Source organism: Oncorhynchus clarkii, chromosome 1, assembly GCF_045791955.1.
Source record: "Oncorhynchus clarkii lewisi isolate Uvic-CL-2024 chromosome 1, UVic_Ocla_1.0, whole genome shotgun sequence".
Lineage (NCBI taxonomy): Eukaryota > Metazoa > Chordata > Actinopteri > Salmoniformes > Salmonidae > Oncorhynchus > Oncorhynchus clarkii.
The window spans coordinates 14,352,469-14,366,218 of record NC_092147.1 but is presented as its reverse complement, the minus strand read 5'-3'; the positions used below and the strand labels follow the sequence as shown (position 1 = coordinate 14,366,218).

The window sequence follows — 13,750 nt, the reverse complement described above, 5'->3', positions numbered from 1 at the left end:
GAGCCTCACGAACGACTGTTCAACTATGCGAGTAGTTTTGACTGCAGCCGGCTTGGTCTGCAAAGTACTTCTCCTGCTCTCTGAAAGAAGCTTCTGTGACTTCCAACTCTGCAAGGTATGGCTAGGTGGTTTGATGGCAAAACATCCCTATTTGACCTAGACATGCCATTTGTGAGGAATTCTAGATAATTGAGAGGTTTATGTTGGATCGAGGAGACTTGGGGGCTCTATTCAATCTGGAAAGCTGAAGAGTTACAGATTCCGCGATAGAAATGGGAAGGGAATTTCCGACAGCCTTCATATGCAGCATTTACCATTATTGCGGTCTCTGCTAGAGCAGGTACATTGGCGTTAAATTTAAATCACAATGTAAAGCTGAACTTGCGAGATGGGGCTTGAATTGAGCCCTAGAGCAGAAATATTACCCATATTTCCGCTAATTAAAGTAACATTTGTCACTCCTGCCTCGCCGAGCAAGCTCTGTCATTGTCCAGGGTTCATGTTATTCAGATTGACTCCCGACCCAGTGGCATGAATATCACTTTGGCATGCCTTGGCCCTGGGCCTGCCAGGTTAGTGAGTGTTAACAGGAAAGTGTAGGGTTGGGGTAAATAAGTCACACTGAACTTTTATTTGGTCCTTTCCCTCTGCCAGTGTGGTGCCCTTGCTCAGGGAGTCCATTGGGATTCTGATGCAGCGAACTCCGCCTTCTCTGGACAACGCCCTGCCAGAGTGCTACCAAAGGGTAAGTGCTGCACAACCATGCCTCAACCAGGGGCGGCAGGGTTAGAGCGTTGGACTAGTAACCGAAAGGTTGCAAGTTCAAACCCCCGAGCTGACAAGGTACAAATCTGTCGTTCTGCCCCTGAACAGGCAGTTAACCCACTGTTCCTAGGCCGTCATTGAAAATAAGAATTTGTTCTTAACTGACTTGCCTAGGTAAAGGTAAATATATATATATATATCATCAAAGCTGAAAACATGGTGGGAAATGGTACTATAAATCTGTGTGTGTGTTTGCAGGTGCAGCAGTTGCAGGGTGTGTACAACCTGCAGGAGCCTCACTTCTGGACCCTATGCACCGATGTCTATATCGGCACACTCAAGCTGCTAATCGCACCCGATGCTGATGGCAAATGGATTCTTAGCCAAACACACAACATTTTCACACAGGTAGGAATGGAAGCCATCCCTTTGTACCTTGCCATTCTCCTACAAGTACACATACGGATTAGCCAGCAGCAGATAGGAAACCACAAAATCACTGGTAACATTTGAAAACAACAGCCAACTGGTCAGCAGACAAAATGAAGTTGCTCCTTGGTTCATGGGCAGATCAGTCTATTCAAGTCCAGGTGGAAGGTGTGAAACAGATGTAGCAGCCGAGTTCGACAAGCTAGGTATTAAGAGCTCTGCCATGACCACATTAGAATGATGCAGCGAATTGTACACCTGTACTAGGTAATGACGGGCCACAGATGTCAGAGACATGAAAGGAAAAAATCTTCACTGTGACGGATGTTGATGCAAAGCTTGACCGTTTGTCTCAATTGTACTTATCCACAGGCTGGAATACGGCAACTGTATGTCCAGATTGAAGTGGCAGCGATGTAAGGGGACTCGTTCCTCTCCATGTCCCCGGGAGTCCTGGGACCAAAGCCCTCTGTGCTGCTGTGGGGGTTCCTTCCCACCATGTTCCCCCCGCATCTCTCTGGGTCTCAAAGTTTACATCCCAAACCAAGGACCAAGACAGAAGCAGCTATAGGACAAGTACACTGACTTTTGGGAGGAAACAAAAAAAACGATGGAAACCAAAACCTGCCAATTATGTGACGTCTGCGAGGAAAACAAGAACTTTGCTTCAGACACTGCACACCCACACACACACACTTCCACCCATTCTACTGTTTAGGACATTTGTCTGAGAACTCACGGGCCATACTGCATGTCTTGGTTAGATCCTTTTTCCCATTAAGATGAGGTTTTAATTCATTTAACTATTGTCTGATAGGAGTTTAAGTACACTTCAATGGACGTTTTGTGTTAAGCCAACGTTTGTACGTCTATCATACTAGTCCCACATAATTAACTAGGGGGGCATATTCCGTTTGGCCATTTAGTTGCACTTTGTACACTTGAGCCATTCAACTGTCATTCTGGGTTTCTTAAGTGCCTTTTGAATCAAATAATGGACAATCAGTCATATCCTCATGTGAGAAGCCATTCGTTTACGTATGTGCGACTGGAATCATCATGTCCTTCAAGACCCGGAGGGAATCAGACGGCCGACATGGGTCTTATTCCAACTCTTTTGGTTCCATCTTTGATCGAACATCCTTTTGAGAGTTGTCAGGGTAATTTTTTCCTAAGGGAAAGTTGTAAGAATTCCTCTTGACCACGCTTGACATAATTCCCTGGATGGCACACAGCAGCTTTATTTGAACCATGAACAGCTGCTTACCACCTTGTTAAAGGGGATGGTTGAAACAGACATCAAAATGAAGTTAGCCTAAAACCCAGGATTTTATTGTACTCATTGGTCTTAAGTTTGCAGTTGGCCAGTTCCAATCTTCTTTTGAAATGTAATAAATGATTTTACTGCACATTTTATATTCTTTCTCATTATTTGTGTTTGCAGGAATGGAGGTTGACCTGGGATAATAGTTTAAACTTCACCTTGAAAAGGTTTGGCTAAGCTTGTGTACATCTCAATGTTTGTTTAGTTCCACTGTTAATTGTTACATATTTGACAGAGGTGGTGCATATCTTTAAACAAGGAAATTGCTCTGTTTGTCATCCATGATTTCCTATCTGTAAATAATTACTTTACCAAATGTCAAACTATTAAGGCTGGTTTTACAGACCCAGAAAAAGGTGGCTATAGCATTCCAGGTTGTCTCTGATTTGCCTAAGAAAATAAAAATGGTAAGTAAAGCAAACACTCGTAACAATTTGATCACCTAAAAGCATTCTCTTTGGATAATCTCAATTAAAAAGTGGTTTTAAAGACCAGGAATTGGTTGGTCTGGGTAACTGACCCTAAAATAACTGATTGCATTTTCCTTAGTCTGTGTTGTCATTTTCCAATACAAGACTACAGAACAGCTTCACTTTTTACCAAGACACTGTTACTGAGCAGTTGTGTTCCTCCGTGACCTTTTTTTCTTAATTTCCTCCTCAATCAGGCTAATGACATTTTATGACACACAATACAGACAACGACCAGCGAGCGTCAAGATAATTTGTTGACCCTGATTCCAAGGCCATAGTGAGATTAAACTACCGGATACATTGGCGTATTCAGAGTACAATAGCCCTAAAGCAATCACTGGCTCTCCTTTTGTGGCATGATGTTGATCCATCACCCTGACCCTACTGCTGCATTTGTCGTTCATCTGTTAGGCGAGTCAAGTCAACAACGGTATGGATAAGAGTTGGTAGGCCTATACAACACATGGCCCTGGGTGGAACTGTCTCAGACTGTCTTTGTGGAGAATCTTCAGAGATCCTGAGAGTCATTTTTGAGATGGGGTGTGTGCATTAGGAGTTGTACGTTCAGCTGTCTGTCATGAGGTCCTGCTGTATGTCGGTGGTGATGGCTGACAGACATGCTATCTCCAGCGGGTGCAGGTGACCATGCACCCACTGGTCACCTGGAGTGTAGCGGGCCGCCAGGTCACAAGATGCCGTCTTGGATGGCCTGGTCCTCGGCTCCCACCCTGGCCAGACCCACGCATATCTTCTCACTAATGGCTGGAGGGAGGCAGAGAGACAATCAGTGGTATTGCTTTTATGTGTACATTCAAAGCCCACTATTTTGTTTGAAAAACAATGAAATGGCTGCCGTGGAGGTCTGGAGTAATGTAAGGCCAATGGGTTCATAATGACCAGACCTACAAGTCACAGGAAGTCGGTGGCACCTTAATTGGGGAGTAAGGGCTCATGGTAATGGCTGGAGTGGATTATCAAATACATCGAACACATGGTTTCCATGTGTTTGATGCCATTCCATTCTCTCTGTTCCAGCCATTATTATGAGCCATCCTCCCCTCCGCAGCTTCCACTGTTACAAGTGCTGTGAAGGAGACATCTTGTTCGGAATTTAAAAGCTGCATCTAATTGACAGGTGTAGACACGACAAGCCCTTTGTAAGCAGTAAAGACATTCACAATGAAGGTCATGGCCTTATGCCAAGCACCCAGTACTGTACTGTGTAGGTCAAACGGAATATCTCTATTTTATCTCAGCACATTGAAATCTAGCTGTTTTTTGTTGTTGCCAGTGCTTCATTCTGGTGCTAGATCAGAACTATAATATAAGTGCACCATGTAGTGTTGGTCCCATGTTTCATGAGCTGAAATAAAAGATACCTGTAATTTTCCATAAGCACAAAAGGCTTCTCTCAAATTATGTGCACAAATTTGTTTACATCCCTGTTAGTGAACATTTGTCCTTTGCCAAGATAATCCATCCACCTACCAGGTGCGGCATATCAAGAAGTTGATTAAACCGCATGATCATTACACAGCTGCACATTGTGCTGGGGACAATAAAAGACCACTCTAAAAATGTCAAGTTTTGAGGGAGCGTGCAATTGGCATGCTGACTGCAGGAATGTCCACCAGAGCGGTTGCCAAAAAAATGTTATGTTAATTTCTCCACCATAAGCCGCCTCCGTCGTTTCAGAGAATTTGGCAGTGCGTCCAACCGGCCTCACAACCGTAGACCATGTGTAACCACACCAGCCCAGGACTTCCACGTCTGGCTTCTTCACCAGCAGGATCGTCTGAGACTAGTCACCCGGACAGCTGATAAAACTGAGGATTATTTGTCTGTAATAAAGCCCTTTTGAGGGGAAAAACTTAGTCTGATTGGCTGGCCCACCCATGGCTGAGCCCCTGCCCAGTCATGTGAAATCCATAGATCAGGGCCTAATGAATTTATTTAAATTGACTGATTTCCTTAAATTAATTGTAACTCAGTAAAATCTTATAAACGCAACATGCAACCATTTCTATCTATGTTCAGTTTATAATAACAGTGGAGTCTCGTGTAAATCTACAGAAAATGTCTACAAGAAAAGCGATATACAGTTAAAGTCGGAGGTTTACATACACCTTATACATTTAAACTGAGTTTTTCACAATTCCTGACATTTAATACAAGTAAAAATTATCTTAGGTCAGTTAGGATCGCCACTTTATTTTAAGAATGTGAAATGTCAGAATAATAGTAGAGAGAATGATTTATTTACGCTTTTATTTCTTTCATCACATTCCCACTCAATTAGTATCTGGTAGCATTGCCTTTAAATTGTTTAACTTGGGTCAAATGTTTCGGGTAGCCTTCCACAAGCTTCCCACAATGAATTCTGTCCCATTCCTCCTGACAGAGCTGGTGTAACTGAGTCAGGTTTGTAGGCCTCCTTGCTTGCACACGCTTTTTCAGTTGAGACTGGTGTTTTGCAGGTACTATTTAATGAAGCTGCCAGTTGAGGACTTGTGAGGCATCTGTTTCTCAAACTAGACACTAATGTACTTGTCCTCTTGCTCAGTTGTGCACCAGGGACTCCCACTCCTTTTTCAATTCTAGTTAGAGCCAGTTTGCGCTGTTCTGTGAAGGGATTAGTACACAGCGTTGTTCGAGATCTTCAGTTTCTTGGCAATTTCTCGCATGGAATAGCCTTTATTTCTCAGAACAAGAATAGACTGACGAGTTTCAGAAGAAAGAACTGTTTCTGGCCATTTTGAGCCTGTTATCGAACCCACAAATGCTCATGCTCCCGCTTACTCAACTAGTCTTAAGAATGCCAATTTTATTGCTTCTTTAATCAGCACAAGTTTTCAGCTGTGCTAACATAATTGCAAAAAGGTTTTAAAATGATAAACTTGGATTAGCTATTGGAACACGTGCAATTGGAACACAGGAGCGATGGTTTCTGAGAATGGGCCTCTGTATGCCTATGTAGATATTCCATTAAAGATCAGCCGTTTCCAGCTGCAATAGTCATTTACAACATTAAGTGTCAACTCTGTTTCTGATCAATTTGATGTTATTTTTAGTGATAAAAAAATGGGCTTTTCTTTAAAAAACAATGAAATTTCTAAGTGACCCCAAACTTTTGAACAGTAGTGTGTGTGTATATGCACATATATATGCACCAGTAAATCTGGGAGAAATATAGACTGAACAAGGAGTTTACAACCTTTCTGCAAACCAATACATGAAAGCATTAGTGTGACATAAGATTAACTGTTGTCCAAAACAGTTGATTTACAAAGTGATTTACTAAGTGGTGAAGAATCATTCCACAGATGTGGACCATTTGTTTTTTCCCTTAAACTGGCCATGAACAACATATTTTCCAAATGACCCAAGACCAATCTGATTATCTCTCTTTCAGCCTTCTCTGGTCACTTTTGCACCATTACATTTTCAGGAAAATGCTTCTGGAGAATGCAAAACCACACCAGCATAATAGTCATATATAATTTTGATGGGTAATATGAAACATCAAATTTCACTGACGCTTACACAAAGACAATCAACAATGGTCCTGCTAGTTCCATTATAGTGATGGGGATTCCCTCTTTGTCATGTAGAATTATGGAGTACATGTTGTCTGAGGTAGTCAACATGATAGATGACCCAATCAGAGTAATGCATGCCTCTGCTTTTGTTGTCTGCACTTGTTCACCCTTTTGGGGTGTGGAGGTGACTGCTAATGCCAGGCTTCCCCAGTTACACAATTGAATAATGGGGCTAATGTCAATGGGGTTAACATCAGAGAGCTCACATATATACAAACCCACACATACACCCTTTTGCAGCTGGGGACACATAGGACACTTAGGAGAGTGACCCTAAACTCACAGACTCCGCTTCAACCAGCATCCATTACCTTGAATTATAGGGCTCTCCCGTGTGCGCTTCGCTAGCTCAAATAAATATAAATTATGAGCTTTCGGGCCATCTGCCTCATAGCCGTCTCCCCATTACAGAAACAAACAGTCTGCTATTGTGACTGATTGAGGCCTGCTTAATATGCACCCAGGGATGGCACACACAGGGGGAAAGGGCTGTTTGTATTTGGAGCAGAAACAGTCATAATATGAGGGCTTTGTTCAGTCCCAGCCTCCCAAGGGTGAAAGTGTGTAGAAATGAATGACACACACGCAAACACACAAAATCAAAAAAATCTAATCAAACTTTATTTGTTACCTGCGCCGAACACAACAGGTAAAGACTTTAACGTGAAATGCTTAGGTTGGTGTCATTAAGTTGGAGTCATTAAAACTTGTTTTTCAACCACTTCACAAATTTCTTCTTAACAAGCTATAGTTTGGGCAAGTCGTTTAGGAGATCTACTTTGTGCATAACACAAGTCATTTTTACAACAATTGTTTACAGAAAGATTATTTCACTTATAATTCATTGTATCACAATTCCAGTGGGTCAGAAGTGTACTTACACTAAGTTGACTGTGCCTTTAAACAGCTTGTAAAATTCCAGAAAATGATGTCATGGCTTTAGAAGCTTCTGATAGGCTAATTGACATCATTTGAGTCAATTGGAGGTGTACCTATTTCAAAGCCTACCTTCAAACTCAGTGCCTCTGCTTGACATCATGGGAAAAGAAAAATAAATAAAAAATGGTAGACCTCCACAAGTCTGGTTCATCCTTGGGAGCAATTTCCAAATGGCTGAAGGTACCACGTTCATCTGTACAAACAATAGTACGCAAGTATGAACACCATGGGACCGTGCAGCCGTCATACCGCTCAGGAAGGAGACGCGTTCTGTCTCCTAGAGATGAATGTACTTTGGGGCAAAAAGTGCAAATCAATCCTAGAACAACAGCAAAGGACCTTGTGAAGATGCTGGAGGAAACAGGTACAAAAGTATCTATATCCACATGACCTGAATGGCCGTTCAGCAAGGAAGATGCCACTGCTCCAAAACCGCCATAAAAAAGCCGGACTACGGTTTGCAACTGCACATGGGGACAAAGATCGTACTTTTTGGAGAAATGTCCTCTGGTCTGATGAAACAAAAATAGAACTGTTTGGCCACAATGACCATCGTTATGTTTGGAGGAAAAAGGGGGAGGCTTGCAAGCCGAAGAACACCATCTCTACCAAAATAGATGGCATCATGAGGGAGGAAATTAGGTGGATATATTGAAGCAACATCTCAAGACATCAGTTAAAGCTTGGTCGCAAATGGGTCTTCCAAATAAACAATGGCCCCAAGCATACTTCCAAAGTTGTGGAAAAATGGCTTAAGGACAACTAAGTCAAGGTATTGGAGTGGCCATCACAAGGCTCTGACCTCAATCCTATAGAAAATGTGTGGGCAGAACTGAAAAAGCGTGTGCGAGTAAGGAGGCCTACAAATCTGACTCTGTTACACCAGGAGGAATAGGCCAAAATTCACCCAACTTATTGTGGGAAGCTTTTGGAAGTCTACCTGAAACGTTTGACCCAAGTTAAACAATTTAAAGGCAATGCTACCAAATACTAATTGAGTGTATGTAAACTTCTGACCCACTGGGAATGTGATGAAAGAAATAAAATTTGAAATAAATCACTCTCTACTATTATTCTGACATTTCACATTCTTAAAATAAAGTCGTGATCCTAAGTGACTTAAGACAGGTAACTTTTACTAGGATTAAATGTCAGGAATTGTGAAAAACTGAGTTTAAATGTATTTAGCTCAGGTGTATGTAAGCTTCCGACTTCAACTCTATATGTCTAATGAGTGTGTGTGTGTGTGTGTGTGTGTGTGTGTGTGTGTGTGTGTGTGTGTGTGTGTGTGTGTGTGTGTGTGTGTGTGTGTGTGTATGTATGTATGTATATATATATATATATATATATATATATATATATATATATATATATATATATATGACTTATGAGTGTGCATAGTGTGTAAATATATAGTCTAGTGAATGTGTGTAGGGTCAGTGCAAATAGCCCATCCTTGACAAGGATCGACAAGTTGTGCGTTCCGAGATGCCGTTCTTCATACCACTGTTTTATTGAGCTATTATTTGACTGTTTGTGGCCACCCTGTTCGCGTGCACAGTTCTTGCCATCCTCCTTCGACCTCTCTCATCGAGTTGTTTTCACCCACAGGGTTGCCGCTGACTGGATGTTTTTTGTTTGTCGCATCATTCTCGGTAAACCCTAGACAGTGTCATGTGTGAAATGCCGAGGAGGGCGGCTGATACTGGATCCGGCACTTGTTTTTCCCATTCTAACGTTCAATCAAACAGTAACTGGATGCCTCTCTGCTTGCTTTATATAGCAAGTTATGGCCAATTGACTCCTGTCTGTCTGTAGGCACCATCTATGAACGGGGTGGTGTACCTAAAACTGTCCAGTGAGTGTATGCATACTACTCTGTACATATTTTCCACTTTGTAAATCTGTTTGTATTGATAACTTCAAAGAAATTGTAGCACTCACCAATCAGGCATAGTGTGTGCATCCCTAAGTCCCTGTTCTTCTTGATTTCATCATCTTTCCGGTCTCCAGGTGTCTGTCCAGAACACAATGGACACAGTCTCTCCAAAGTTGTACAGCTGTCCAAAATAAATGTACACAACATGATTTAAAGCTAGAATCCTTATTTGAAACAATAACAAAGCAGCCACTCCGCCTCTGGTTTGGTAAAAAGCTGAGGGATGGGCCGGAGAAAGGTAACCACTCAAATTCATAGAAAGAGCCATGGATGACCATATCATGACAATATTTTTAACCATGTTGAGAATATACCGTTTTTGTTACAAACATTGGTGTAAAACAAGCTTATATTTTGCATTCTGATGGGGTACAACAGCATTGGACAATAAAGGTCAGTTTCTCAAATAAAGAGTTTGTGGTTCTGGTTCACTTGTCTGAGAATCAGTGCGTCTCTTAGTGCTCCTGTGAGCTTATCGATTGTGTGTGTGTGTGTGGTGTGTGTGTGTGTGTGTGTTTTTAACCAACTTTGTTTATCAGTATGTAAAAAATTACATGGCAAAGACGTGCAAGCACACAGACCCAAAACATGCACTAGGACCCGACCCAACCCACCCCTTTCCCCAATACGCTAACACAAGAGCACTGCAGTGCAAGAACAAAACACTGTTTGATAGGGCCGGTCTGATAAGACACATTAAACTGGCATTTTCATAATATATTTCTTACCATTTAAAAAACTGAATTAGAGAGCAGTTGTAATAGCTCATTTTAGCCATCTATTTACCTGTTATTTGAAACCAATTTACACTGTTTTACAAAATATTCTAATTCTCCACCCACATATTCCAAGTAATCTGAGCTCAAGTTGGTCATTTTTTAACATTTGTTATTAGTAGTATCACGGAGAATACATTTAAAAAGGAAAGGTAAATTCTACAGGCAAATATAGTATACGCCCTCAGGGGAGTATACCCTTCCCCTGAGGGAGATGGTGAAACACAGTAGAAAGGTAAATTCTACAGGCAAATATAGTATACGCCCTCAGGGTATACCCTTCCCCTGAGGGAGATGGTGAAACACAGTAGAAAGGTAAATTCTACAGGCAAATATAGTATACACCCTCAGGGGAGTATACCCTTCCCCTGAGGGAGATGGTGAAACACAGTAGAAACAGTGTTCCACAGGCAGGGAAAACACACCAAATCTTGACCCCTTGCGACGGGCATTGGGCACTTCATTAGAAAAGCAAAGCCTCCTTCTCTTCGGTCATTGCTCACTGGCAATGGCTTTGAGATGCCAGATCGCTTCCAATTAGTGCATCTGATGCGCTCCACTACCCACTAATGAAGACCCTGGCAATTGCCAGCACTGATGTTAGCGACGCTAATCCGTGAGGTACTGGGGAGAGACACAGCTGTGCTAAGCTAGCAGCCCCCACATCAGAGGCAGGGTGGGACAGCTGGGCTCGTGCGCTCACAATGCTCCCCTGACAGGTCAATGTAGGGCCACATTATGATGTCCTGGGCTGGCCTGGACATTCAGCGGGATACGTGCTGCTCTGCCGTCTCAGTTCAAAGATATTCTTTCCCAATGGCATTTATGTTCTTTGATTGCTTTCATGGGACGTTGCTACAGAATAGTTCAGATGAAGGGGCTTAGTAGACCAGACGTAATATGATGGCTCTTTTGACAATGTTTGTGGGGATGTAGTGAGTTTTAGGTTACAACATGTCTTTGAGTGGACTTACCTGGAGGCCACAGCATTCAACTGCGTTCATGGAGGCATTATGGATGACCCTGCATTGTATTCCAGCATTCACTTCTCTCAGTACCATGTCACTGTGGGTGGTGGAGGTAGAACCAAATGAACATCACGTGTTACTATAAACATGGCCTGATGCTGCCTTAGAAACCTGACAAAGCAATGAAGTCTACCATTTCACTTTGCTGCTCTATTTCCATTCCAAACCAACTGGCAGTTTGCTACAGTAAGGTTGGTTTTGGATGTACTTTGGGCAGTCAGACTCTTATTGTTTGACTGCTTGATTGATTTATTTCAAAAGTTGGCCCAAACAGAATCCTTGGTTTTTAGATGTCATTAACATTATTAAACCCCAACATTCCTTGGAGCAAATCGTGACCGTGATGGAAAGTGGAGAATTTGACTGAACTCTTGCTCCCCTCCTCCTGGTCAGTGGTTTTGGTGGGGAGAAGAGCAGAGAAACATTCTGATCTTCACCAGGACGTTGAGTACCATTCAAGTGGCTCTAGCAGATGGGAGTGCAGTACAATGAATCAGTGGATCTTTCCAGAGACTTTGCTGTGTTTACACAGCAGTTAGGTCCAGTTTTGTCCTACTAGTTTCCATAGAACATTTCCCCATTGGAAAATAGCTGCAAAAACACTTTGCTTAATTGTGTGGTGCTCCGTTGAACATCGCAGTCATACCAAACGATTTTGTGAGATAGTGTTTTCGTAGCAATTTCAATTAGTTCCGTTTCCATTTGTATCGAAAGCAAATGGAAACTGCAGTTGGTAGTCATTGCTGACTGAAACATACCAAGGTCATAAGATTTAAAATATTTGTGGCATGCGATGTTGCTTATGATGGCAAGCATCAACTGTAGGTTTAGAGGAAAAACAGTGGTGTTCATCAAAGCAACTTATTTCAACCAGTTTTTAATGATGTTATTTCAACCAGATTCTAACCTGTTTATATACAGTAACCTCATACTTACTAACTTGTGATGGTGAGTGATGTGTGATATAACATCTCACCATAGTCAATCACTGTGTGTCAAGAAGTGTTAGTACATTAATTTCATTAGAGAAGTGTAAACAGGAAAAGTACATTTCAGTCATTTAGAAGATGCTTTTATCCAGAGCAACTTACAGCAAGTGGGAATCAAACCCACAACTCAGGCATTTCAAGCACCATGCTCTACCCACTGAGCCACAAGGGACAGTATGTTTGGTCGTGTGTAAGTGTTTCTCCATGTCAGTTCGAGATAACCATGAATTTATATTGATCACATGGAGATCTCTCCTTAGCGTAAATACAGTGCCTTGCGAAAGTATTCGGCCCCCTTGAACTTTGCGACCTTTTGCCACATTTCAGGCTTCAAACATAAAGATATAAAACTGTATTTTTTTGTGAAGAATCAACAACAAGTGGGACACAATCATGAAGTGGAATGACATTTATTGGATATTTCAAACTTTTTTAACAAATCAAAAACTGAAAAATTGGGCGTGCAAAATTATTCAGCCCCTTCACTTTCAGTGCAGCAAACTCTCTCCAGAAGTTCAGTGAGGATCTCTGAATGATCCAATGTTGACCTAAATGACTAATGATGATAATTTCAATCCATCTGTGTGTAATCAAGTCTCCGTATAAATGCACCTGCACTGTGATAGTCTCAGAGGTCCGTCAAAAGCGCAGAGAGCATCATGAAGAACAAGGAACACACCAGGCAGGTCCGAGATACGGTTGTGAAGAAGTTTAAAGCCGGATTTGGATACAAAAAGATTTCCCAAGCTTTAAACATCCCAAGGAGCACTGTGCAAGCGATAATATTGAAATGGAAGGAGTATCAGACCACTGCAAATCTACCAAGACCTGGCCGTCCCTCTAAACTTTCAGCTCATACAAGGAGAAGACTGATCAGAGATGCAGCCAAGAGGCCCATGATCACTCTGGATGAACTGCAGAGATCTACAGCTGAGTTGGGAGACTCTGTCCATAGGACAACAATCAGTCGTATATTGCACAAATCTGGCCTTTATGGAAGAGTGGCAAGAAGAAAGCCATTTCTTAAAGATATCCATAAAAAGTGTTGTTTAAAGTTTGCCACAAGCCACCTGGGAGACACACCAAACATGTGGAAGAAGGTGCTCTGGTCAGATGAAACCAAAATTGAACTTTTTGGCAACAATGCAAAACGTTATGTTTGGCGTAAAAGCAACACAGCTCATCACCCTGAACACTGTCAAACATGGTGGTGGCAGCATCATGGTTTGGGCCTGCTTTTCTTCAGCAGGGACAGGGAAGATGGTTAAAATTGATGGGAAGATGGATGGAGCCAAATACAGGACCATTCTGGAAGAAAACCTGATGGAGTCTGCAAAAGACCTGAGACTGGGACGGAGATTTGTCTTCCAACAAGACAATGATCCAAAACATAAAGCAAAATCTACAACGGAATGGTTCAAAAATAAACATATCCAGGTGTTAGAATGGCCAAGTCAAAGTCCAGACCTGAATCCAATCGAGAATCTGT

General features: G+C 42.0%; 1 protein-coding gene across 2 annotated transcripts in view; it reads left to right on the top strand.

Annotated features, from left to right (window-relative positions):
• Positions 1–7,198, top strand: part of LOC139366066 (zinc transporter 7) — a 33,436-nt gene extending 26,238 nt beyond the window's left edge. The window contains exons 9-11 of one of the 2 annotated variants that reach the window (XM_071103193.1): positions 655–745; positions 1,024–1,173; positions 1,567–7,198. In XM_071103193.1, coding sequence (XP_070959294.1) covers positions 655–745; positions 1,024–1,173; positions 1,567–1,614 — 289 coding nt within the window. In that variant the 3' untranslated portion in view covers positions 1,615–7,198. The remainder of the gene's footprint in view (positions 1–654; positions 746–1,023; positions 1,174–1,566) is intronic. The other variant, XM_071103276.1, reaches the window with a different exon arrangement.
• Positions 7,199–13,750: the final 6,552 nt, after the last annotated feature.